We start from the raw sequence: 27,951 nt of genomic DNA, 5'->3' as shown, positions 1-27,951 counted from the left end.
AAGTTCTTGAATTTACAATTCTACCTTCCAATTTTCTGGGAGAAAAAACCAAACTCTTGAAGGTCTTCATCAGAGACCCTGAGAGGGATTAACACTTTTGATGAAGACATAGTCAACAATTCATGATAGAATTTACTATTCAAAAACATGTATTTATTTTAAACAATAGATTGAATACGTGTTCTCAGACTGTCCTCTAGAGTTTTAGAGACTATTAATTCAAGAGTTTCAAAGTGTATTACTTCCCAAAACAATACTGATTAAAAAAAATTTTTTTAAACAAAACCCAAAAAACCTGATTTGATGGTACTTTAAAAATACCCTAAATACCAAATTTTCTTCAGGCTAACATTGCAATTAATTTATGAATTCCTCCTGCATTGGTAAAACCATTTTTTCCTCACAAAACATGGGTACCGAAATTGGATAAAAACACCATGAATGTGAAAATACTACCAATTTTCTGCAGTTAAAAAAAAAAAACCAAACTAGAATGTTCTTTGGAATCACAGAAATATCAAAAAATTTGGGTTTTTTTCTACAGTCTGTGCACCTTCTTTTAGGTTCTCCATGTTGTTTGTAGTACTGACCTGTGTGATTTTAATTTTATAGATTCAAGTCTTGCAGTGCAATATCCATGCTTAATATACTGGGTATCTCTCTGACCATTCGGGAGTTATGCTTAACCCAGACACACTGTCATTTACTTCTCTGTAAAGACTTCTGCCCGAAATAAAAACTTTGCAATATGACACAAAATATTCTGTGTTAAACAATCAAATGAACCCAACATAGAGTCCAGCGTGGTTTCAGCATTTGCGAGGGCACCATCTCTTATTGTTTTTCATGGAAGTACCACAGGTCTGGCTCCTAGCATTCAGCTTTCCTTGGACTTACAAGGAATTTCTCAGGGCTGGCAAGTTGGATTAGATTCTAAAAGAATTTTGTCTTTGACAAACTATCATTTTTAGCATAAATCTGGCCATGGCTATAAGTTTCAGTGTGCATACAACTGAATAGAGATGGTTTCTTTCTTTTTCTTTTCAACATTGGCTGGAATTGAGTAGAAATAAGTCCATGATGTCTCTTCACATGTGTCATGAAATATGAGAAATCTGTCTGACTATAGACACTATTTCTTTACGACACAATGGGCAGGTCTCCAGCTGCAAGGCACAATCCATGCACAGGTCACTGTGTCCACATGGCTTCAGTTGTGTGTCTGCCACCTCATCGCAACAAAGGGAGCAGCAGTTTTCTCGGATACTCACTTGCTTCAACAGAGCAAGACGCCTGTGCCTTGGTAAAATAATTTTTTCTTCAGCTGTTAGGAAGGCATAGTCATTAAAAGTGCTAAATTTCATAGACGGTGGGTATTTGAATGGTTTTGCTCCAAAATTGAATTCACATTGCTGATATGACATGAAACTAGCTGCAGCAAAAAATCCAGATACAGTAGATGAAAAGACTTGCTTCTCAGGAGGCAGCCGGTTGCCATTTAAAAAGAAGATCATTTGCTTTTCATTCAAGTCTAACAGAAACCCTACTGTGTCTCCTTCTTTCCAGCATGGGTGTTGGTGAGGTCTACTTCTGGCGTTGTACCATATTAGCTGCCGGCAGCCATCATATGCACAGGAGTATTCATCATCCCCAATGCCATAGCCTTCATGATTGAGAAATTTGCTGTCTCGAGTGGCCCAGCCAATCTGCATGACACCAGAAGTGACCACTGTTACTTCATAGTACCACACACCGGCATCCACACAGAAGGTACAACGCACGCTTTCAAAAGAGGAGGCATCACAGCGAGCCTCCAAGCCGTGAGGCGAAATCTTTAGGTACTCGCTGACATCATTGCTATTGAGCATGGCCGTAATGCCATTCAAGTCCACTTTCTCATATGTCAGCTGTCTACCTTCTTTTAAAAAGAGATTATCTAAGCTCCATTGGGCACAGAAACCAACTTGACGTTTCAGATAATCAGGATCATCAGCCCAGGACTCCAATGTGACAAGCCGGTCACTAATACTGGATTCAGATATAGTCAATTTATTTTCACTTGTCTGTGCAAACTTTTCCAGCGCGATAAGTGCAAAAAGCATGACTGTGGGATGGGACTGTAACTTCAGACACTGTAGCAAATATTCCAGTATTCCTGGGCTAAGTAAACCTATGCTTGCAGGACCTGCTAGTTTTTCCGCCAAACAGCCTAGGACTGCAGATGTGTTCCTGTGTTTGGCAGGATGGCCTGCATCCTGGCAAGCTACTTCTCCATTTAAATTGAGAATTTCAGTCAATTTCTGGAGTGCATCTTTAGTGGGCAATGGACATTCATCTAGTAACAAGGTTATAACAGCTGGTCCCAATGGATCTTCCAATGGAATAACTCTAATTAAAGACTGGACAACGTCCAACCATCCTTCATCTGTTTCTGCCATTTCGTGTAATGTAATCATTGAATACGGAGGTTCCTGATCATTATCTACAAGAGTTCGTATTACTGCCAGTGTGTCCAGCACTAGCCCATCCACATTTTGTTTCTTTCTCCTTGGCTCATGTGGTCCTCGGCCCCTTCTTGGTGGCCGAACAGGGTCCCGGGGTTGGCTTCTTGTGTCAGCAGTGGGTAGTACACTGTTCTCAGCCTGTTGCTGCTGGGTGTCAACACTGTCTTCTGCTCCACTGTCATCTCGGCAGATACACGAATTACCCATGATAGTAGTGGCACCTCTAGTCCCCAGGAAGTGGGCTATGTGCTCCTCGAGAGTCAACAGCAGACCCTGGCCAAGGCTTCTGCTTGCTAAGAACACGGCCCAACCAAAGACAATCATTTAGATAGTTTTGAGTTTTCCAAGTACTGTTTTCATAATCTGGGGTTGAAGAACTTGCATCCTATTTGTTTTTAACAACTGAATGCTCAAGAAAGTTGCAGAGTTTATCTCCAACATTATCAACTACAGGGAATCCTGGTCATCCAATGGCAGTTCCAATTTTCAGCTCCCGGCCTCCGTAGGAGAATCCGCTAGGTCTGGCTCCCACCTTCTAGCAGCCCCTCGCCCCCGTATCTCTCGACCACAGGGCGTTTCTAAATCTCACTACGGGAGATTTGTCTCCCACCCTTGCCACCTAAACCGCAAATTCCACAAAAGGAACCCTCCCAAAGCGTTTCCTCATCTACCCTTTCTGCCCCGGCCGCCCGAGAGGAGCACCCCTCCACACTAGGAGCCTCCCCAGGAGATAACTATCCCTCACCGGGGCCCCGTTAGCCGCAGCCTCCTCAGGCGGGCGACCCCCAAGCACCTTCTCTGGGGAAGACCCGCGTCCTCGAAAGGGGGAAACACCCTCTTCCCGGAACCTCTTTCAGACGCCCTAAGCGCGGGCCTCGGTGGAGAACCTCCTAGCTGTTTCCCAGGCTTTGCCCAACGCCACCCTTCTCCGGGGCCCTTTCTCCAAGCCTGCCCCGGCACCAGTCCGGTCTGCCCGCCTGAGGCTCAAGCGGCTGTTTCCCTCCTTCACAGTCGTCCCTAGCCCTCGGACTCCCTCCCTCCCGCTCAGCGTGCCCAATGGGACTTCCCAGAGCAGTGTGGCCGGGCTGCGGCACTGACTTTCTCTAGCTCCCGGGCCCACCGGAGGGAGGGGGCAGCGGCGGCGGCGCGACTCCTTTGTGACAGGTCCGAGAGAGCGGTAAAGATGGACGCGAGGCCACAGCGCTGCCATTACGCGCAGGGCCCTCCCCGGCTTCGTACAGCCCTGGCCTTCCCTCAATCCATAGTGATTCTTTAGATCATTTGATAGTTGTTGAATTTAATCTCTGTACTTTTTAAAGGTTAGATATTTTACATCCTACTCATAACCAAAAACATATAAACAACTTGATGATCTTGGATTTCTATGACCTTAAATAAAAAATTGAGCAAATAAACTAAAGTTCCCTAAAAGACAATCACAGTCTTTTTTTTTTTTTGAGACAGAGTCTCACTATGTCACCCCTGGTAGAGTGCCGTGGCATCACAGCTCACAACAACCTCAAATTTTTGGGCTTAAGCGATTCTTTTGCCTCAGCCACCCAAGTAGCTGGGATTATAGGTGCTCGCTACAAGGCCCAGCTATTTTTTGGTTGTAGTTGTCACTGTTGTTTGGTAGGTCCCGGCTGGATTCAAACCCATCAGCTCCTGTGTATGTGGCTGGCGCCCTAGCCGCTGAGCTACAGGTGCTAAGCTGACAATCACAGTCTTAATGTTTAAAAGTTGTTTTTCTTGGAGAGGCTATTTCTTTGCCATTGTGAATTGATTGGCTAACACTTGCTCTGAGCAGGTCTGATGAATATCTCCTACTTTTCAGTAATTCTCAAATGCTCTTTTCCTGTCCCATCCTTATTGCTTAAACCTCCTGATCTTGAAGATTCTCTTTCTGTGTCACTCAGTAACTTCAGGATCTGTCTAAAAGTTGCCCATTCCTTTCATTCCTCAGTCGTCTTCCATGACCCTTATTTTTATAGGGCCAACCTTTCTAAAACCACAGCTTCATATTATTTTCTTGATGTTCTTATCTCTACTTACCTTTATAATCATTTTGAGCTTCTCAATAAAAACTATTCTGGAGCATGGGCCTTAAAGTCTGAAATATTCTTTCATTGTAATCCCTTATTCCTTACCACCTTAACTACCTTTGCTTATTCTCACCGATGGACTCGTTTCTGCTCGTGGTGAAATAGTCTTGGTGTTTCTGTCTGCCCCTCGTGATTCTTTCAGACTAAGTCTGTGCCCCTAGCAGCCCTGGTCCTGTGGCGTCAACCTTGATAACAATGTTCTCACTGGAATCCTAAAATTCCTCAGCTTTTTACCAACCTTGTTTTTGTCCTTGTTTTGGCTTGCTGCTTACCAAAAATTGCTGGAGAAAGTCAGGATGTTATGCTGAGTAACCTCACGCTTATTCCTGGAAGGACGGACCCAAGTCCTTCCTAAGATCTGTCCCTGTGGGCTGTCCCAGGTTAGTGTCCTTCTAGCTTCCTCTTAGCCTTCTGCCCATGCTGGCTTCTTTACGTTCCTCAAACACATCACTCTTCCCCTTGGTGCGGAGCTTTGCTTAAGACAGTCTTTCCGTTACCTTCTCCTAGTTAACTCTTAACCTGTTATTAGGAGTCAACCTAAATTTCACTTTCTTAGGGAGAGTGGTAGTGGAGATTAAACTTCCTCTCCTAGCTCACCCTTCTGATGTATCAGAGACCACGTTTACCTCTATCACGGTTACAATGTTATGTTTTTGGTGTGACTCTACATCGGATGTTACTTTGATGAACACAGGGACTCTAAGTGTTTCTACTCTTCCTTGTGCCTTAACAACTGTACCCTAACCTAATATATTTATTTAGTAAAATACAGTAAATATATTAAGAGGAGTAAGCATAGTAAATACTTTGTAAGTGGTCTTTTTTACTCCTCGTAACTCCTTAAGCAGAAGATATTTAGATTTTTTTTGTTTGTTTTTTTAGGTGGGGCCAGGTTTGAACCCGCCATCTCCGGTATATGGGGCCAGTGCCCTACTCCTTTGAGTCACAGGTGCCACGCAATATTTAGATATTTTTAAATATTAGAAATGTGTTCTTTGTATTGAGATAAAGTCTCTTTTCCAAATTCTGTTCCTGGGGATTTCCAGCATATCATCACATACAGTGTGGTATAGTAGACAGAGCATTGTTTGGAGTAAAACATTTAGCTGTAGCTACCACAATTGGGTCTTATTCTATGTCTGGCACTCTGCTCATCTGTAAAGAGGGAATGATAATCATTGCTTTCTACAGTTCAGATTAAGAAGTATTTGTTAAATAGCTCTTGTGGTCCATGCAGTGCCTAAATATTTGGGATAAAAGATGAACAATACCTAAGCTATCCTTGAGGCATTTACAGCCTATTGGAGAAGCTTGAGAAAATATCTCAGGCAGGCACTTGCCAGGAAATAGACTTATTCTTCCCCATTCTCACGGTAAAAATAAACACTCCGGAGTGTGTTGGGATTCGGATAATTTCCTGTTACTCCCCAAAGGTGAACAGACAGATGTTTACCTAGAGCTTTCAGAATAGTTGTGACCCAAGACCATACCAAGGTTCTCGGAGGATGGGTAGGTGGGTGAAATTCTTGGAAGAATCTCAAGTTGTATCACTAGCTGTTGGGGACTCATGCCTGTGGAAACCTGCCCCCCTCTCCCTCTTCCCACCTGGGACTGGGTCTTGTTCCTATTCTGTATCGCCTTCCATGTGCAGATGTGTTCTTTACTCCATATGACAAGACTGACTTTATCCTTTGGGTCTGATGGTATCTTTCCATCATCCCGTCCTCCTTTTATCAATCACATAAGGAAATACACATGTCCACTGATCACTTAATGAGGCGAGTTAAGTGATATGAGAAGGAAATATAGTGGGAGAAAAAACTGGTACAACCCTTTTTGAAAACTGGCATTACCCCCTAAAGCTGAAGGTATGCAACCCTATGACTCTTCATTCCCACACTTAGTTATGTACACAGTGAAAGTGCGTCCCTATGGTCATCAAAAGACACGTGCTAGGATGTTCATGGCAGCGCCAATCCTATAGCCCCAAAGTAGAAACTACCCAAATGCCCATCAATACTAGATTTGTGTTGTATTCATCCACTGGAAGATGGTGTAACAAGGACAATCAATCATGTGCATGATTGTCACTGTCATAAAATAGAAACCTAGACAAAACAAATTCAGGTGTTAGAAGGCAGCACAGAGACTACCTTTGTTGGGACTAGTTACCAGTGGACTGGAGTGGGACTCCCGGAGTGCTGATAATGATCTGTTTCTTGATTTGGGGCTAGTTTGTGAAAATTCATCAAGCTTTACATTTATTACTTGTGTACTTGTGAGTTTATATTTTCAATATGAAGTTTAAAAAGAGTTGGTTCTGTTTCTTTCTTCTTATGGTTTCTAAAAGCAGTTTGGGTTCCAGGAGTAAAATATGAAAAATTGCCGTCTCGGAAGGAACCATCCTGTCATACATTTCAAATTGGCACTTGGTTTGAAAAGCAATCATCAGGCTGGTGGGGGGCATCTTTGAACTGATGTTCCCCAGATGACAATATTTGCCCCAGTAATTGCATAACTCTTGAAATAAACTGACTTGGAATCTATTTCTATGTTTTGTTATTTTTCTTTTCACTTTGATCTGATAATCTTAAATATGTAAATTACTCTTAAAAAGTAATGACAATGTGACAAGTTGGCCACAGAATTGTTATTGCTGCCGAAAATTGCTGGCTATGCCTTGAAAATCCTGTAAAGCGACGGGAGAATGAGTAAACGTTTTTTATTATTTCAGATTAATATAAGGATACAAATGATTAGGTTACAGTGTTTGTGATGGTAGTAAGGTCCCCGCACCCGGGGGATGTGCCATATACCCTGACATTGTGCCCATCAGGGGGGAGCTCACCAGTCCCTCTCCCTCCTCCCCTGGAGAATGAGTCAACTTTTAACATAAGAGCGACATTTTTAACTCTAAAGTTGTTGTACTTTCACATTTGCAGGGGATGGAATATTTATAAGGTCTATGGAAAATCAGGAAATTCCAGACATTGAAGACATTTTTAAAAACAAATGATTTTTAAAAACAGTGATTTTGTTTTGTAAATCACACATTTCCTTGGTCATTGACCTACTACAGTTTTTAAAAAACTTCTCCCCATCACGATCACTAGCAGCCTAGCGTTAAGGTACTGGGTTAACAAGGAGGTATGAACGTGGACTGCAAATCATAGTCTTAGAGAGCTTCTTTGTCCTAAGACCAATCGTCAGTTCTTGGCAAGAGAGCCCCTTGTTCTCCTTCCCCTGCGGCCACATTCCTATCAAGAGAATAAGGACTCATGGGCCAAAGGAACCTGAACGGTGATTTTCAACCTGTGTGCTGTGGCACGCTGGTGTGCTGTGAAAAGATCTTAGGTGTGCCTTGGCCATTTTTAAAGATCATTTATTAATTATTTTTGAAAGAAGTTAAAAGCACAGTAAGTTTATTCTTTTTTTAACTTTTTTTTTTTTTTTGATCAACATAATTTAAGTGTGCCAGGGAAGTTTAACTATAGGTTCAAGTGTGCCATGAGATACAAAAGGTTGAGAAACACTGATCTAGAACTATGCTGTAGGAGGGACTGAGGAACCCCAGCACAGCCTCAGGGCTGTGCCACCTGACCCCCACAGCTCTCCTCGGTCTGTCCTCCTGTCCCCAGACTGCACTGGACCCAAAGGGTGGACACGCAGCAGCTGTTTCCTGGGGTGGCGTTGCTGCAGGCTGAGCTTGGGTGTTGAGGCTGGGAAGCCCACCGGCCTGTGTTCGTGGTCCCTGGAGGACAGAGCCAGGAGTAAGAAGAGAACAGGGAAGGCCTGGTGCTGGCTTGTCTGTGGGCTGGGACGAGGCTCTTGCTGGGCTACCCCTTCTGTTGGAACGGCAGAATTCCATATTCTGATCTGGTCTTCAAAGGCGTTGTGAAGCGGTGTTTGCTGACATGTGGGGATAGAATGTGTTTTATTTGCTAGCTTGATTCATGATGTGTATGTATTTTAATAGTCTATGGGTCTGCATTTGTAATCTTGTCCTGGGCTCTCTGAATGTTATTGATGAGCTTGCCTTGGACATAAATGACTCGTGAATTAAAGAAGAAACACTTTTAATATCCAACCTCAGTTTGTGAATTTTCACAACAAATGTCTAACTTCTTTTAATAACGTAAAGACATTTTAATGCTTAAGAAATGTGCATCTGTGTTGATCTGGTCACTGAGTTGCAATCTTTGACTGTAGAACTTGATGTAGTTAACTGACCCGCCATGTGCATATCCAGGCCCGTTGATCTAACAGGAGAAGGTTAAATGGGACCATTTGGCCAAACAGAACTAACTACTTGAAAACACATCTTAATTAGGATAAGATTATAGATAGCCTCCCACCAAAGCCTTTCCCCATTAGGGCTGGATGAATCTTTTACTCATTGACTTTATCCCATTTATGTAATCACGACTTAGCAACACAGGTATAGGAAAGCTTACTCCACAGCAGGCCCTGGAATCCAATGATGATTAGGACCTCTGGCCTCCAAGCACTCACAGTCTGATGGAGGAGGCTATCAGCATGCTGACTGCTGTGTCAAGGTCAGATCCATCCATCAGGCCAGGAGCATATGCACTGATTGCTGTGTGCGAGGTGTACTTCAGAATGTTATGTTCTGTGCATCATTCACAAGACTGAAGGCACATTATTAAAATTCTGTGCCAACAACTGGTTTCAGCAGTAGTTTTATTTTAAAATCTACATTCTGTTTCTTTGGAAACTCCTTGTTCCACATCAATTAGGCCTTTCATTTGACTCTTACTCTCCATTTCACCAAAAAGTACATACTATTGGGTAAATGTCTCTCTCTCCACTAATTTCACCTTGTGGTTAAGATATTTGAGTGGTTATAGCAGGAAGTTTGCTCCAAAAAGATATTTTGAGCTTATGAGTCCTTAAATTAATTTCTTAAACTGGAATAATAAGATAGCAGGTCCTACCTAATACATATGTGCCTTACCAAGATGAGCCAATGGGTAATGGTGAATTTAGGAGGTATGTGATATACACATTATATTCCCGAAACTTAGAGCTCTCAGAATGTTATACCTATAATGGTTGACACATTTTTTTCCTTAGTTGTTCTTCTTTTTTTTTTTCTTTTTGAGATACAGTCTCAGTTTTTCACCCTCAGTAGACTGCCGTGGTGTCACAGCTCACAGCAACCTCAAACTCTTGGGCACAAGTGATCCTCTTTGCCTCAACCTCCCAAGTAGATGGAACTATAGGTGCCCACCACAATGCCTGGCTATTTTTTAGAGATGGGGGTCTTGCCCTTGCTCAGGCTGGTCTCAAACTCCCGAGTTGAGCAATCCACCCACATCAGCCTCCCAGAGTGCTGGGATTACAGGTGTGAGCCACCATGCCCAGCCTCCTTCGTTGTTCTTATCTTTTCCATAGAGAAGGAAAAATGGGCACAGTTTGCTTTCCGTGCATCTGACTGCTTGTTTCTCTAACTCTGTCATGATAGTTTCCCAGTGATCACTATGTCCTCTGACTGGAGGGCCGCTGGTCTGAGATGAGGGCATTCTGTGTTTGGAAAGAATTAAATTGGAGGATGGTGGATTGCGTCCTTTATCCACATCCTTTATCCACAGTATCCACTGTTTTAAGAATACTGTGTGTAAACATCGCGCAGTTCCAGAGGAGGCTGTCACGTAGTCAGGAAGAAGGCTAGCGAGGCAACAGCCCATCCCCACTTGCCACCCTCTCAATTGCAAGAAATGATGGTCAATCGTTCTTCGACTTGATTTAAATTTGTTTTCAGGGTAAAGTCTAATAAAGTTCAATGATCTCTGTGCCCTGAGCTTTAGCAAGATGTATGGATTTGTGCTGATGATTATCCAATCAATTTGGATGAGGCGTTCCCTTGAGGAGACATAACTATTCAGAATTGCATTGTGCCTACCAGGCTGAATCCTGCTATTTTCATTTAATATTTATAATCAGTATCTCTCCATCTCATTAAAACCTTTTCAAAATAGTCATGGGTATGTTATCCTTTGATCACTCTATAATTATTAGACTTATAAACCATTTGCAACTTTTCAATATTTCAGTTACTTTCTGTGTATATTTATTTGGATCTTTTATTTATTTATTTTTAAAAACAGGTTTTTTTGTTGTTTTTCTGAGACAGACTCTTGCTCTGCTGCCCCAGACTAGAGTGCTGTGGTATCACTTTAGCTCACTGTAACTTCAAACTTCTGAGCTTAAGTGACTCCTGCCTCAGCCTCCCACATAGCTGGGACAACAGATGCATGCCAGCGTGGCCTGGCTAATTTTTTCTATTTTTTTGTAGAGACAGGGTCTCAGTCTTGCTCAGGTTGGTCTTGAACTCCTGACCTCAAGTGATCCTTCAGCCTTGGCCTCCTGAAATGTTAGCATTAGAGGCGTGAGTCATAGCACCCAGCTATTTAAAAAAATACTTTCTTGTAAAGGAGTTGCTGATCAAAAAACATGGCATTTTATTTCAATTCTTTTGTTCCTTTTAAAAAATTTTAATAGATTTAGGTAGTACAAGTGTAGCTTTGTTACCTGCATATATCATATAGTGGTAAAATCCAGGTAAATGCAGGGTAGCATCAACTGAATAGCGTCTGCTGTACCTGTTATGTGATTTCTCATCCCTCCCCTTCCTCACCCCTTCCTGCTCTCCCACCTCTGGGGTCTCCAGCTCCTGTTATTCCACTCTGTACGATTTAGCTCCCTCTTGTTAGAGAGAACATGTGATGTTTAATTTTCCATTCCTGAGTTACTTCACTTAGGGGAATGGCCTCTAGTTTCATCCAAGTTGCTGCAAAACATGTTATTTCTTTCTTTTTAATGGTGGAGTAGTATTTTAAACACATGGCATTTTAAAGACATGCTATATGTTTTTAGGTTGTTCTCACCAATAAAATATTCTTACTAGCATTGCACAGAAATATCAGACATTTAAAAATATAATCCTGCTCTGGGTGTTATCATTAAAAAAGTTCCACTATTTCAATAGGTAAAAATATTTTGTCACTCGATTTTGTAAGTCTTGAGATCAGTTGTTTTTTAACATTTGGCTTCCATTTACAAGGGAGAATGTGTGAGATTTGTCTTTGTAGGTTTGGCTTATTTCATTCAACATAATTTTCTTATATCTATGTTGTTGAAAATGACAGGATTTCTTTCTTTTTTTGTGGCTATATCATATTTCCTTGCGTGTATGTACCTTCTTTTCTTTATCCATTCAAAATCTTGGCTATTGTGAACAGTGCTGCAATAAATGTGGAAATGCAGATTGTTTTTGATCTAATAAATTCCCTTCTCTTAATTATAAAAGAAGACCCAGTGAGATTGCTGGGTCATCTGGTGGTTCTCTTTTCAGCTTTTTGAGGAACCTCCATACTGTTCTCCAGAGTACATTATCAACAAACTACCACCTTGATTTCAACATTTAGATTAGTTTCACATATTCTTATACTTTGGAGATAGAGACCCTGATTATACTCTTGGTGTCTGGCTTCTTTCCCTCAATATGTTGGTGTGACTCGTCCATATCGCTGAGTGTATTTGTAATCATTAATCCCTATTGCTGTTTGGTATCACCATGTACGGAGATGCTGTGACTTACTCATTGATTCTATTGCTGGCAGACATTTGTGCAGTGACAAAGATATCCGAAAACATGTTGTATGGTATACGTCCTGGTGAACATTACCTGCGTTTTATGCAGTTTGGTATATGTCCTGCATTAGAATTTCTGAGTCCCATGTAAGGTATATATTCAACTTTACTGGATATTGTCAGTTTTCCATGGATGTTGTTCCAACTTCTACCCACAGAGTTCTGACTGTTCTTGCCTTCTACAATCCCAGCAGATTTTTCTCTTCTAAGTTTTTTTGAGTGCTAGCTCATTCTTTCGTTTTAATGTCATCGTGATTTAAATTTGTGTTTCCCTTATGACTAATGATATTGGGAACCTTGTTGTATGCTCACAGGCCATGTTAAATACCCTCATTGGTGAAATGGCTATTCAAGTGGACTGCTAATTTTGTCTATTAGATTCTCTTTTATTTATTAACTTTTGGTAATTCTCTATATTTTTTAAGTAGGAGTTCTGTGTTGTCAGTTATATGTATTGTGAATATCTCAGTTTGTGGGATTATTATTATTTATTTTGCTCCTAAGGGTGTTTGTCATGAATAGAAATCTTCAATTTTTGGCTCGGGGCCCATAGTTCAGTGAGTAGGGTGCTGGCCACATACACCTAGGGTGGTGGGTTCGAGCCCAGCCTGGGCCTGCTAAACAATGACAACTGCAACCAAAAAATAGCCAGGCATTGTGGCAGGTGCCTGTAGTCCCAGCTAGTCGGGAGGCTGAGGCAAGGAAATCATGTAAGCCCAAGAGTTTGAGGTTGCTGTGAGCTGTGATGCCACAGCACTCTACTGAGGGCGACATAGTGAGACTCTGTCACAGAAAACAAAAAACAAACCAAAAAATATTCAATTTTTATATACCCCAATGTATAAATTTTGTCTTTTATGCATTAGTGCTCTTTGACTCTAAGAAGTCCTTCTCCAAGGTTACAATTATCTATGATTCCTCTAAAAACTTAATTTCTTAGCCTTTCATATTTAGAGCTGCTATTTTTATTCATTTCACATCTTGAATCAACATTTCGTTAACTTCATAAAAGTAATTAGAAAGTGTTCCCTTTTTTACATTCTTTCAGAGAACTTTTGCTAAATTTGTATTTTCCTTCTTAAGTATTTGGAAGAATTCACTGGTAAAACTATTTGGCCTTAGGTAATATGTGGGTGTATGTAAAAGTTAAAATAATGGATTCAGATTTGTTAATGTATATAACACTTCAGAGTTTTCTTTCTTGATCTGATAGCTTTCATAAATTGTATTTTTTGAGAAGTTTTTCTTTCTTCTAACTTGTCAAATTTGTTCACTTGAAGGTTTTGACATCGTCATTTTATACTTTTTCATGACTGTAGGATCTGCCTGCTGCTCCTTTTTCATACCTGACACTAGTAATTTGTATTTTTAAAGTTTTCTTTCTTGATTAGTCTTGGGTTTTTCAATATTGTTAATATTTTCAAAGAATTAACTTTTGGCTTTGATAATTCTCTACCTTTCATATTTGCTTTTAACTTTATTCAAATTAATTTTATTCATTTTTGCTCTTTATTATTATTATTATTTTTTGGATTTCTTTTTTTTTTTTTATTGTTGGGGGTTCATTGAGGGTACAATAAGCCAGGTTACACTGATTGCAATTGTTAGGTAAAGTCCCTCTTGCAATCATGTCTTGCCCCCATGAAGTGTGACACACACCAAGGCCCCACCCCCCTCCCTCCGTCCCTCTTTCTGCTTCCCCCCCCATAACCTTAATTGTCATTAATTGTCCTCATATCAAAATTGAGTACATAGGATTCATGCTTCTCCATTCTTGTGATGCTTTACTAAGAATAATGTCTTCCACTTCCATCCAGGTTAATACGAAGGATGTAAAGTTTCCATTTTTTTTTTTTTTTTTTTTATTGTTGGGGATTCATTGAAGGTACAATAAGCCAGGTTACACTGATTGCAATTGTTAGGTAAAGTCCCTCTTGCAATCATGTCTTGCCCCCATAAAGTGTGACACACACCAAGGCCCCACCCCCCTCCCTCCTTCCCTCTTTATGTTTCCCCCCCCATAACCGTAATTGTCATTAATTGTCCTCATATCAAAATTGAGTACATAGGATTCATGCTTCTCCATTCTTGTGATGCTTTACTAAGAACAATGTCTTCCATGTCCATCCAGGTTAATACGAAGGATGTAAAGTCTCCATTTTTTTTAATGGCTGAATAGTATTCCATGGTATACATATACCACAGCTTGTTAATCCATTCCTGGATTGGTGGGCATTTAGGCTGTTTCCACATTTTGGCGATTGTAAATTGAGCTGCAATAAACAGTCTAGTACAAGTGTCCTTATGATAAAAGGATTTTTTTCCTTCTGGGTAGATGCCCAGTAATGGGATTGCAGGATCAAATGGGAGGTCTAGCTTGAGTGCTTTGAGGTTTCTCCATACTTCCTTCCAGAAAGGTTGTACTAGTTTGCAGTCCCACCAGCAGTGTAAAAGTGTTCCCTTCTCTCCACATCCACGCCAGCATCTGCAGTTTTGAGATTTTGTGATGTGGGCCATTCTCACTGGGGTTAGATGATATCTCAAGGTTGTTTTGATTTGCATTTCTCTATATATAGAGATGATGAACATTTTTTCATGTGTTTGTTAGCTATTCGTCTGTCATCTTTAGAGAAAGTTCTATTCATGTCTCTTGCCCATTGATCTATGGGATTGTTGGCTTTTTTCATGTGGATTAATTTGAGTTCTCTATAGATCCTAGTTATCAAGCTTTTGTCTGATTGAAAATATGCAAATATCCTTTCCCATTGTGTAGGTTGTCTCTTTGCTTTGGTTATTGTCTCCTTAGCTGTACAGAAGCTTTTCAGTATAATGAAGTCCCATTTGTTTACTTTTGTTGTTGTTGCAATTGCCATGGCAGTCTTCTTCATGAAGTCTTCCCCCAGGCCAATATCTTCCAGTGTTTTTCCTATGCTTTCTTGGAGGATTTTTATTGTTTCATGCCTTAAATTTAAGTCCTTTATCCATCTTGAATCAATTTTTGTGAGTGGGGAAAGGTGTGGGTCCAGTTTCAGTCTTTTACATGTAGACATCCAGTTCTCCCAACACCATTTATTGAATAGGGAGTCTTTCCCCCAAGGTATGTTCTTGTTTGGTTTATCAAAGATTAGGTGGTTATAAGATGTTAGTTTCATTTCTTGGTTTTCAATTTGATTCCAAGTGTCTATGTCTCTGTTTTTGTGCCAGTACCATGCTGTCTTGACCACTACGGCTTTGTAGTACAGACTAAAATCTGGTATGCTGATGCCCCCAGCTTTATTTTTGTTACTAAGAACTGCCTTAGCTATACGGGGTTTTTTCCAGTTCCATACAAAACGCAGAATCATTTTTTCCAAATCTTGAAAGTACGATGTTGGTATTTTGATAGGAATGGCATTGAATAGGTAGATTGCTTTGGGAAGTATAGACATTTTAACAATGTTGATTCTTCCCATCCATGAGCATGGTATGTTCTTCCATTTGTTAATATCCTCTGCTATTTCCTTTCTGAGGATTTCATAGTTTTCTTTATATAGGTCCTTCACCTCCTTCGTTAGGTATACTCCTAGGTATTTCATTTTCTTTGAAACTATGGTGAAGGGAGTTGTGTCCTTAATTAGCTTCTCATCTTGAGTGTTATTGGTGTATACAAAGGCTACTGACTTGTGGACATTGATTTTATATCCTGAAACATTACTGTATTTTTTGATGACTTCTAGGAGTCTTGTCGTTGAGTCTTTGGGGTTCTCTAAGTATAAGATCATGTCACCAGCAAAGAGGGAGAGTTTGACCTCCTCTGCTCCCATTTGGATTCCCTTTATTTCCTTGTCTTGCCTAATTGTATTGGCTAGAACTTCCAGCAGTACGTTGAATAATAAAGGTGACAGAGGACAACCTTGTCTGGTTCCAGTTCTAAGAGGAAAAGCTTTCAGTTTTACTCCATTCAGTAAAACATTGGCTGTGAGTTTGTCATAGATAGCTTCAATCAGTTTTAGAAATGTGCCACCTATGCCTATACTCTTCAGTGTTCTAATTAGAAAAAGATGCTGGATTTTATCAAATGCTTTCTCTGCATCTATTGAGAGGATCACATGATCTTTATTTTTGCCTCTGTTAATATGGTGGATAATGTTTATGGACTTGCGTATGTTAAACCAGCCTTGCATCCCTGGGATGAAGCCTACTTGATCATGATGAATGACTTTTTTGATGATAAGCTGTAATCTATTGGCTAGGATTTTGTTGAGAATTTTTGCATCTATATTCATGAGTGAGATTGGTCTGAAATTCTCCTTTTTGTTTGGGTCTTTTCCTGGTTTTGGTATCAGGGTGATGTTTGCTTCATAGAATGTGTTGGGGAAGATGCCTTCTTCCTCAATTTTTTGGAATAATTTCTGCAGTACAGGAATAAGCTTTTCCTTGAAGGTTTGATAGAATTCTGGTGTGAAGCCATCTGGACCAGGGCATTTTTTGGTTGGAAGATTTTTTATTGTTTCTTTGATCTCAGGGCTTGAAATTGGTCTGTTCAGGAGCTCTATTTCTTCCTGGCTGAGTCTAGGGAGAGGGTGTGATTCCAAATATTGATCCATTTCCTTCACATTGTCAAATTTCTGGGCATAGACTTTCTGGTAGTAGTCAGCGATGATCTCTTGTATCTCTGTGGGATCAGTTGTTATTTCCCCTTTATCATTTCTGATTGAGGTTACTAGAGATTTTACTTTTGTATTCCTCGTTAGTCTGGCCAATGGTTTATCTATTTTATTTATTTTTTCAAAAAACCAATTCCTTGTTTTATTAATTTTCTGAATGATTCTTTTGTTTTCAATTTCATTAATCTCTGATTTGATTTTGGATATTTCTTTTCTTCTACTGAGTTTAGGCTTAGATTGTTCTTCTTTTTCCAGTTCCATAAGATCTCTTGTGAGATTGTTGATGTGCTCTCTTTCTGTTTTTCGAATGTAGGCATCTAAAGCGATGAATTTTCCTCTCAAAACTGCTTTTGCAGTATCCCACAGGTTTTGGTAGCTTGTGTCTTCATTGTTGTTATGCTCAAGGAAGTTAATGATTTCCTGTTTTATTTCTTCCTGCACCCATCGGTTATTCAACAGAAGATTGTTTAATTTCCATGCCTTTGGGTGGGGTCGAGTGTTTTTGTTAGAGTTGAGTTCCACCTTTAGTGCCTTATGGTCTGAGAAGATACAAGGTAAAATTTCAATTCTTTTGATTCTGTTGATATTTGTTTTGTGTCCCAGGATATGATCAATTTTGGAGAATGTTCCATGGGGTGATGAGAAGAATGTGTATCTTTATCTTTTGGGTGGAGTGTTCTATATGTGTCTATCAAGCACAGTTGTTCTAGGGTCTCATTTAAATCTCTTATATCTTTGTTTAATTTGTGTTTAGAGGATGTGTCCAGCTCTGTAAGAGGAGTGTTCAAATCCCCTGTTATTATGGTATTATCAGATATCATATTGCTCAGACTGAGTAAGGTCTGTTTCAAGAATCTGGGAGCATTTAAATTGGGTGCATAAATATTTAGAATTGAAATGTCTTCTTGTTGTATTTTTCCCTTGACCAATATAAAGTGACCACATTTGTCTTTTTTGACTTTAGTTGCTTTAAATCCACATGTATCTGAAAATAAGATTGCAACTCCTCTTTTCTTCTGAATTCCATTTGCCTGAAAAGTTGTCTTTGAACCCTTGACTCGGATCTTTAATTTGTCTTTTGAAGCCAGGTGTGTTTCTTGCAGACAGCAAATGGATGGCTTGTGTTTTTTAATCCAGTCGACCAATCTATGTCTCTTCAGTGGGGAATTCAAGCCATTAACATTTGAGCCATGTTGAGCCATATTGAAATAATTGATAAGTGTGGTAGTATTCTATTCATCTTATTTTGTGAGAGTCCATTGCTTAGTTTTATCTTTTGCATCGGTGTGGAGGTTAGGTTCTGTCCTTTAATTTCTTAGTTCTTACTTTGCTGCTGATCCATTGTGGTGGTCAGTGTGCAGAACAGGTTGAAGTATTTCCTGTAGAGCTGGTCTTGTTGTGGCGAATTTCTTCAATGTTTGTATATCCGTAAATGATTTGATTTCTCTGTCAATTTTGAAGCTTAGCTTAGCAGGGTACAGAATTCTGGGCTGGAAATTGTTCTGTTTAAGTAGATGAAAGGTAGATGACCATTGTCTTCTTGCTCGGAAAGTTTCATTAGAGAAGTCTGCGGTCACTCTGATCGATTTGCCCCTGTAGGTCAACTGGCGCTTCCTCCTGGCAGCTTGCAGAATCTTTTCTTTTGTCTTGACTTTGGACAGGTTCATCACAATGTGTCTTGGAGAAACTCGGTTATAGTTGAGGCGACCTGGGATCCAATATCCCTCTGAAAGCAGTGTGTCAGAATCTTTGGTGATATTTGGGAAATTTTCTTTTATAATATTCTCTAGTATGGCTTCCATTCCTGTAGGGCATTCTTCTTCCCCTCTGGAATTCCTATAACTCGTATGTTGGAACGCTTCATAAAGTCCCATAATTCTGACAGTGAACGTTCTGCTTTCTCTCTCTTCTTTTCTGCCTCTTTTACTATCTGAGTTATCTCAAGAACTTTGGCTTCTACCTCTGAAATTCTTTCTTCTGCATGGTCTAACCTGTTGCTGATACTTTCCATTGCATCTTTAAGTTCCTTAATTGACTGTTTCAGTTCCTTCAGCTCTGCTATATCCTTTTTATATTCTTCATATCGTTCATCTCTTATTTGATTCTGTTTTTGGATTTCCTTTTGGTTATTTTCCACTTTGTTAGCAGTTTCCTTCATTGTTTCCATCATTTCTTTCATTGTTTTCAACATGTGTATTCTAAATTCCCTTTCTGTCATTCCTAACATTTCTATACTGGTGGAATCATCTGCAGTAGCTACCTCATGGTCCCTTGGCGGGGTTGTTCTGGACTGGTTATTCATGTTACCTGGAGTTTTCTGCTGATTCTTCCTCATGAGTGATTTCTTTTATCTGTTTCCTTGCCCTAATTTTCCTTTCACTTCCTCTTGCTCTTTAAGTTCTTGTGCCTGTGGAAGTTGCGGGCGGGTTTAGACGGATTGAACTCATGCGACCACTTGCCGGTTTTCCACTGTTTTAATCCTCCTCTTGGGGTCCAGAAGTCTCTCGCTGACTCCCTGTATCCTTCCAGGGGTGATGATAGGCAGATCCTACCAGCCAGAGATGCCTGGAGTCCTATCTCCCCAGACTCACGGTGCCCAGATGCAAGGAAGCTGTTAGTCGGCCACCATCTTGCTCTGCCTCCTCTATTATTTCTTTTTTTTTGAAATTTTCTTTTTTTCATTTAATCATAGCTGTGTACATTAATGCAATCATGGGGTATAACGTGCTGGTTTTATACACAATTTGAAATATTTTCATCAAACTGGTTAACATAGCCTTCATGGCATTTTGTTAGTTATTGTGTTAAGACATTTATATTCTACACTTAGTAAATTTCACATGTTATTATTTCTTCATTTCAATTTTCCTTGGGTTTGATTTCTGTAAAGATTGTATATTTTTGATACAAATTTTACATCCTTGTGAAAATATTTACAATATATTTATATATATTCCATAAATATTTCTCTTTCCAAACTTGACTATAGTAAATTTCTTTTATGACCCAAATATAAAAGTAGATGAGAAAAATGGAATATTTTAAAAAGTCTTCACTGAGCAGTCCAGCTCCTGGCCAAAAACCTTGGCATGATCTTTCAGAGCTGATCTCAGGCAATTGTGAAGTCTTACCTGGCTGGCCTCATGGGAGAATGCTGCCCTCTCCACCACTAACTTGGTGTATAACTGGTGCATTGAAGTTTGTGAAAGAAGTTAGTAACCAGGATTCAGCCCCCCATCCAGGGATGCTCTCACATGTGGTTCCATCCCTAGCCCAGCTGCCTTCATTCCAAAGCCTCTTTATCTGGAACCTTCAGCAGAGATTGCTTTATTGGAGAGAGGAAGGAGGAGATCTTAAAGACAATTTCCTCCACTCTGACTCAGTACTTTGTGCTTTCGACCTCTACCTCTCCCCACCCATGGCCTTCCTTTACTGCTTGGGTCCATAAAACTTCAGGAACTCTTTGGGGTTCCCTTGGCAGTGAAGTGATTCTCCTGTCAGAGCTGATCTACTTGAGCCTGGACTGGGGCTGTTCCCCGGGTGAAACAGGGAGAGTCAACACTCTCTGGTTTAGCCTCTGGCTTAGACTATCTCAATTTGTGATGAAAACCTCCCAGTTTCATTTGGACTTGTCTTGAGCTGCTGCTTTGACACCTGATGACTTAGCTGTCTCCAGTTGAACTCAGCTCCTAACAACAACTCTGATCACCCCAGATGCTTTAGAACTTCTCATAGCAGACAATTTGAGATCATACTTTGCATGCTGAAAAGTAAGAAGCTGCATAAAGCATAATTTGGTAGAAATTGACAATATTTATCTTGTTCTTTTGGTGTAAATATCAAATTTCTCTCTGGGGGATTTTCCCCTTCAAATCTCAAGAATGGAAGAAAAAGTATCCAATGTACTCAGCCCTACTATGAATCTAATTTATGGCTTTCACATGAAAGCTATAACTCAGTTATAACCTAAGAATAGGGGGAAGGGGAAGAGGGAGGGGAGGGAGGGGGGAGGATGGGCAGAGGGAGGGTGATTGGTGGGATTACACCTGTGGTGCATCTTACAAGGGTACATGTGAAACTTAGTAAATGTAGAATATAAATGTCTTAACACAATAACTAAGAAAATGCCAGGAAGGCTATGTTAACCAGTGTGATGAAAATGTGTCAAACGGTCTATAAAAACAGTGTATGGTGCCCCATGATTGCATTAATGTACACAGCTATGATTTAATAATAAACATAACAAAATATCTTCAAAATCTTCTCACATCCAGCAAAGAATTAAGAATTTTCATTAACTTCTCTCTTCCTCTAAGGAATGGAAAAGTTAAAAAAAATTATTTTCCTGAGTATTTAAGTTTTATTTTGAATGGAAAAATGTCCTGGTTCTCAAACGGCTTAAGATTTAGGGAAAAGAAGTTTGAAGCTACACAGAGTTCTGAAGGATATCAGATTTCAAAAAGAGAAATATTTGACTGTTCCTCGTGGTAGTAATATCTATTATAGTGTTGGGGTATTTACACAGTGTTTATATAATTCATGCAGTATAACCAATCTTTTAAGATTTTCAAGATATCTATTATCTATGTATCTATCTATCTAGCAATCAATCCTGGATCCATCTATCTATCCGTCATCATCTATCTATCTAAAGTTGATTGTTATTGATATCATGTATACTTTTGTGCCAACATCTGTTTTGTTTCTAACTTTGTTTTGTTATAAATTACAAAAATCCCAGAATGATACATGCCATTAAAAATGATCTGAGTTGATGCCCCCAGCTTTATTTTTATTACTGGGGGCATCAACTCAGATCATTTTTTTTTTTTTTTTTTGGCTGGGGCTGGGTTTGAACCCGCCACCTTCGGCATACAGGACCGGCGCTCTATCCCTTTGAGCCACAGGCGCCACCCAACTCAGATCATTTTTAATGGCATGTATCATTCTGGGATTTTAGTCTGTACTACAAAGCCATAGTGGTCAAGACAGCATGGTACTGGCACAAAAACAGAGACATAGACACTTGGAATCGAATTGAAAACCAAGAAATGAAACTAACATCTTACAACCACCTAATCTTCGATAAACCAAACAAGAACATACCTCGGGGGAAAGACTCCCTATTCAATAAATGGTGTTGGGAGAACTGGATGTCCACATGTAAAAGACTGAAACTTGACCCACATCTATCCCCACTCATAAAAATTGATTCAAGATGGATAAAGGACTTAAATTTAAGGCATGAAACAATAAAAATCCTCAAAGAAAGCATAGGAAAAACACTGGAAGATATTGGCCTGGGGGAAGACTTCATGAAGAAGACTGCCATGGCAATTGCAACAACAACAAAAATAAACAAATGGGACTTCATTATACTGAAAAGCTTCTGTACAGCTAAGGAGACAATAACCAAAGCAAAGAGACAACCTACACAATGGGAAAGGATATTTGCATATTTTCAATCAGACAAAAGCTTGATAACTAGGATCTATAGAGAACTCTAATCCACATGAAAAAAGCCAACAATCCCATAGATCAATGGGCAAGAGACATGAATAGAACCTTCTCTAAAGATGACAGACGAATGGCTAACAAACACATGAAAAAATGTTCATCATCTCTATATACTAGAGAAATGCAAATCAAAACAACCCTTAGATATCATCTAACCCCAGTGAGAATGGCCCACATCACAATATCTCAAAACTGCAGATGCTGGCGTGGATGTGGAGAGAAGGGATCACTTTTACTACTGCTGGTGGGGCTGCAAACTAGTACAACCTTTCTGGAAGGAAGTATGGAGAAAGCTCAAAGCACTCAAGCTAGACCTCCCATTTGATCCTGCAATCCCATTACTGGGCATCTACCCAGAAGGAAAAAATTCCTTTTATCATAAGGACACTTGTACTAGACTGTTTATTGCAGCTCAATTTACAATCGCCAAAATGTGGAAACAGCCTAAATGCCCACCAATCCAGGAATGGATTAACAAGCTGTGGTATATGTATACCATGGAATACTATTCAGCCATTAAAAAAAATGGAGACTTTACATCCTTCGTATTAACCTGGATGGACGTGGAAGACATTATTCTTAGTAAAGCATCACAAGAATGGAGAAGCATGAATCCTATGTACTCAATTTTGATATGAGGACAATTAATGACAATTAAGGTTATGGGGGGGAGGAAAAGCAGAAAGAGGGACGGAGGGAGGGTGGTGGGGCCTTGGTGTGTGTCACACTTTATGGGGGCAAGACACGATTGCAAGAGGGATTTTACTTAACAATTGCAATCAGTGTAACCTGGCTTATTGTACCCTCAATGAATACCCAACAATAAAAAAAAAAATAAAAATGATCTAAGTTGCCTATTCCTCAGGATTTCATGCCATATCACTGTAACTTTTAGATGAAAAATACTGGTGGGAAATGGGGTTTGTCTTTGCCACCCCCCTCTGCAGCTTTACTGCATTGTCTGGGGTTTGCTTTGATGAAGAAGGGCTGTCCCTTCTTTGTGTTCTGCCCAACAGGAGGGGAATCCCACAGACGGGGATTGTGATTGTGGCTGGTGTTTGTGTATTTTTTTTTTTTTTCTGAGTCTCAAGCTGTCGCCCTGGGTAGAGTGCCATGGCATCATAGCTCACAGCAACCTTCAACTCGGGCTTGAGTGATCCTCTTGCCTCAATTTTTCTATTTTTAGTAGAGACAGGGTCTGGCTTTTGCTCAGGCTGGTCTCGAGCTCGTCAGCTCAAGCAATCCACCTGCCTTGGCCTCCCAGAGTGCTGGGATGACAGGTGGGCACCACCGCCCAGCTGTGTGGCTGGTATTTGCTTCTTCTTTGGTCTCCTCCCTCTTTCCCCCCTGCATTTATTTAGACTTTCTAAACTGCAGTTACCTTTAGCTTTGGACTTATCTGTAGGAGGTCTGTTGTTCTAGAAGTTTTCAGGTCTTAAGAGAGACTTTCTGGCAGCCTTGCTGGTTTCCTAGTCAGCTGTCTAGCCTGGGTCACATGTTAGAAAGGAGATGTGAATTCTGGGCAGAAACAGTAGTTGTGATTGTGTGTACCATTCAGAGTTCTTTGCTCTGGAGTGCAAGTTGATACCATGTGAATTAATGTGGGAAATGTATAAATAATAGAATGAATGAGTTATTGACAGGAATACAGCAAACTTGCATGACTACTTTTCCTTAGTAAATTATTAAACATTTAAAAAAAATTGAGATATAACATACCCAATTGCACAGATTTTTTAAAAGAATACAGCTCCATAATTTTTTTTGTTTGTTTAGCTGTCAAATTTCTGGGTATCAAGAAATGAAGGGGCCAGCGCTGCTCGGGGTTGCATGCCCTGGGCCTGGCTGGCACTTGGTCTTGTGCGGTCAGTTACTGTCCAGCTTGTGCTGCCGCCTAGCGCTCTCCCTCAGTCAGTGGCTCTGAAGGCTCTGTTAAGCAGTGGCTGTGGTTCCTGTTTCTCTTCCTTCCTCTCCTTTCAGTTGGGAGTAGCATCTTCCACCCAGCCACCCCTCTCACTTCCCTGGCATGGGGCAGCTGCTGCTGAGGGCTGTGGCTGTTGTGGCGGCTAACGGTGGAGACTGCCTCTGCTCCCGCCTCCTGTTGCTGCTTTTTCTCAGAGGGTGGGTAGCCATGACCCTGATTGTGTTTTCATTCAAGATAAAGTGATTTATTGCCTTTACTGGTTAACTGAACAAATTCAGGAGCCGCCCAGATCTCCGTAAGACCTGTGCCCAACCTGCGACCAGCCCCTGCCAGGCCTCCACACACCCTGACCAGGAACTGTGGGAGCCACGCAACCCCGCGTCCTCCCTCCTGTATCCTCCCTGCCTCCACACCAGCCTGCTTGTCTGGCCAGGGACTCTGGTAGCTGTGTGCCCTCCAGAGCCCTCCCTGCCTCTGCATGGAGCCCTTCTCCTGGCCAGAGACTGCTGGAGCCTTGGGGTCTCTGTGCTAAAGTCACTGGGTGCCAGGCACTCCCAGAACCATGTGCACCACCCTCCCCCCCCACCGTTGCTTTATCCCAGTGTGTCACACTCCAGAACAGCTTCCACAACCAGAGCTCACAGCCCCAGAGGAGCTACACAGGGTCATTCCCTACAAAGATCCAGCAACAATAGAGTGATCCCACTGGGGTCTAATCTTGGAGCGACACCTCCCCAACTCTGAGGACAGCCAGAGGCAACCGTGAAAAATAATCATGAGGTGAAATCAACAGAAAAACTCTGGCAATATGAATAATCAAAGAGTAGATCAACTCCCCCAAGGATCAATGGGGCAGACACAGCACAAGATCGCATGCACAAACAAATAACTCAGATGTCAGAAATCAAATTCAGAATCTGGATAGCAAATAAGATCGAATTAGAATTCCAAGCAGTAACCCAAAAGGTATCTCAAGAATTCAACAAATTCAAAGACCAAGTGACCTAAGACTTTGACACATTGGCACAAGAAGTTGCAGCCCTCAAAGATCTGAGAAACACAGTAGAATTCCTCAGTAACAGAATGGAGCAAGCAGAAGAAATGATTTCTGACATTGAAGACAAAGCTTTCAAATGCTCCCAAACTCTCAAAGAGGAAGAGAAATGGAAGGCAAAAACAGACCAGTCTCTCAGAGAGCTCTGGGATAATTTGAAGAAAACCAATATTCGTCTTATAGGGATTGTTGAAAGCGACGAGGTGGCTTCACAAGGCACAGAGTCTCTTCTCAATGAGATTATGAAGGACAACTTTCCAGACATGCCAAGAGATTCTGAAATTCAGGTAGCAGACAGTTTCAGAACTCCAGCACGACTCAACCCAAATAAGACATCCCCCAGACACATCATAATCAATTTCACTAAAGTTAATATGAAGAAGAAAATTCTGAAAGCAGCCAGACAAAAGAAAACTATCACCTACAAGGGCAAGAATATTAGAATAACTGCAGATCTCTCTGCTGAAAACTTTCAAGCTAGATGAGGATGGTCATTGACTTTTAATCTCCTAAAACAAAATAACTTTCAACCCAGGATCCTGTACCCAGCTAAACTGAATTTCATTTATGATGGAGAAATTAAATACTTTAATGACATTTACATGTTGAAGAAATTTGCCACAACTAAACCAGCCCTTCAGGATATTTTCAGACCTATCCTCCATAAAGATCAGCATAATCCTCCACCACAAAAGTAAACCCACAAAGAAAATTTTGATCAAATTCCAACTTCCATAGTCGCAAAAGGATTAAAAATGTCCACCAGACTCTCGAAAGGCTTACCAATATTCTCAATTAATGTAAATGGTTTAAATTGTCCTCTAAAGAGGCACAGGTTGGCTGAGTGCAAAAACTCAAGCCAGGTATCTGCTGCATACATGAATCTAATCTTACATTAAAAGACAAATATAGACTCAAGGTGAAGGGATGGTCATGTATACTCCAGGCAAATGGAAAGCAGGAAAAAGCAGGTGTTGCAATCCTATTCGCAGATGCAATAGACTTTAAACCAACTGAAATAAGGAAGGATAAGGATGGACACTTCTTATTTGTTAAAGGTAATACTCAATATGATGAGATTTCAATTATTAATATTTATGCACCCAACCAGAACACACCTCAATTTATAAGACAAACTCTAACAGACATGAGCAACTTGATTTCCTCCAGTTCCATAGTAGTTGGAGATTTTAACACACCTTTAGCAGTGCTGGATAGATCCTCCAAAAAGAAGCTAAGCAAAGAAATTTTAGATTTAAACTTAACCATTCAACATCTGGACTTAACAGACATCTACAGAACATTTCATCCCCAAAAAACTGAATATACCTTCTTCTCATCAGCCCACGGAACATACTCCAAAATCAACCACATCCCAGGCCACAAATCTAACTTCAGCAAATTTTAAAAAATAGAAATTGTTCCTTGCATCTTTTCAGACCACCGTGGAATAAAAGTTGAACTAAATAACAACAGGAACCTGCATACCCATACAAAAACGTGGAAGCTAAACAACCTTATGCTGAAGGATAGATGGGTTATAGATGAGATTAAGAAGGAAATCACCAAATTTTTGGAACAAAACAACAATGAAGACATGAATTATCAGAACCTCTGGGATACTGCAAACGCAGTCCTAAGAGGGAAATTTATAGCACTGTAAGCCTTCCTCAAGAAAACGGAAAGAGAGGAAGTTAATAACTTAATGGGACATCTGAAGCAACTGGAGAAGGAAGAACACTCCAACTCCAAACCCAGCAGAAGAAAAGAAATAACCAAAATCAGAGCAGAATTAAATGAAATTGAAAACAAAAGAATTATACAACAGATCAATAAATCCAAAAGTTGGTTTTTTTTTTTTTTTGGTAGAGACAGAGTCTCACTGTACCACCCTTGGGTAGAGTGCTGTGGCATCACACGGCTCACAGCAACCTCTAACTCTTGGGCTTACACGATTCTCTTGCCTCAGCCTCCCGAGCAGCTGGGACTACAGGTGTGCACCACAATGCCCGGCTATTTTTCTGTTGCAGTTTGGCCGGGGCTGGGTCCAAACCCGCCACCCTTGGCATATGGGGCTGGCGCCCTACTCACTGAGCCACAGGCGCTGCCCCAACAGTTGGTTTTTTGAAAAGATCAATAAAAAAGATAAAACTTTGGCCAACCTAACCAGAAAAAAAAGAGTAAAATCTCTAATTTCATCAATTAGAAATGGTAATGATGAAACAACAACAGACCCCTCAGAAATTCAAAAAATCCTTAACGAATACTACAAGAAACTCTACTGTCAGAAATACGAAAATCTGAAAGATATTGACCAATACCTGGAAGTACGCCACCTACCAAGACTTAGCCAGAACGAAGTAGAAATGTTGAACAGGCCTATATCAAGTTCTGAAATGGCATCAACTATACAAAATCTGCATAAAAAGAAAAGCCAAGGACCAGATGGCTTTATGTCAGAATTCTACCAAACCTTTAAAGAAGAACTAGTACCTATATTACTAAACCTCTTCCAAAACATAGAAAAAGA

The 27,951-nt window shown here is 40.5% G+C and overlaps 1 protein-coding gene across 1 annotated transcript; it reads right to left on the bottom strand.

The window, feature by feature from the left end:
- Positions 1 to 1,040: 1,040 nt before the first annotated feature.
- Positions 1,041 to 3,751, bottom strand: LOC128572004 (RING finger and SPRY domain-containing protein 1-like). Its single transcript, XM_053571902.1, has one exon. The coding sequence runs from the start codon at positions 2,826 to 2,828 to the stop codon at positions 1,098 to 1,100; it is 1,731 nt and encodes a 576-aa protein (XP_053427877.1). The 5' UTR covers positions 2,829 to 3,751; the 3' UTR covers positions 1,041 to 1,097.
- Between the last annotated feature and the right edge of the window lie 24,200 nt (positions 3,752 to 27,951).

The sequence above is a fragment of the Nycticebus coucang genome, chromosome 19 (assembly GCF_027406575.1).
Source record: "Nycticebus coucang isolate mNycCou1 chromosome 19, mNycCou1.pri, whole genome shotgun sequence".
NCBI lineage: Eukaryota > Metazoa > Chordata > Mammalia > Primates > Lorisidae > Nycticebus > Nycticebus coucang.
This window is presented reverse-complemented; position numbering and strand designations above follow the sequence as displayed.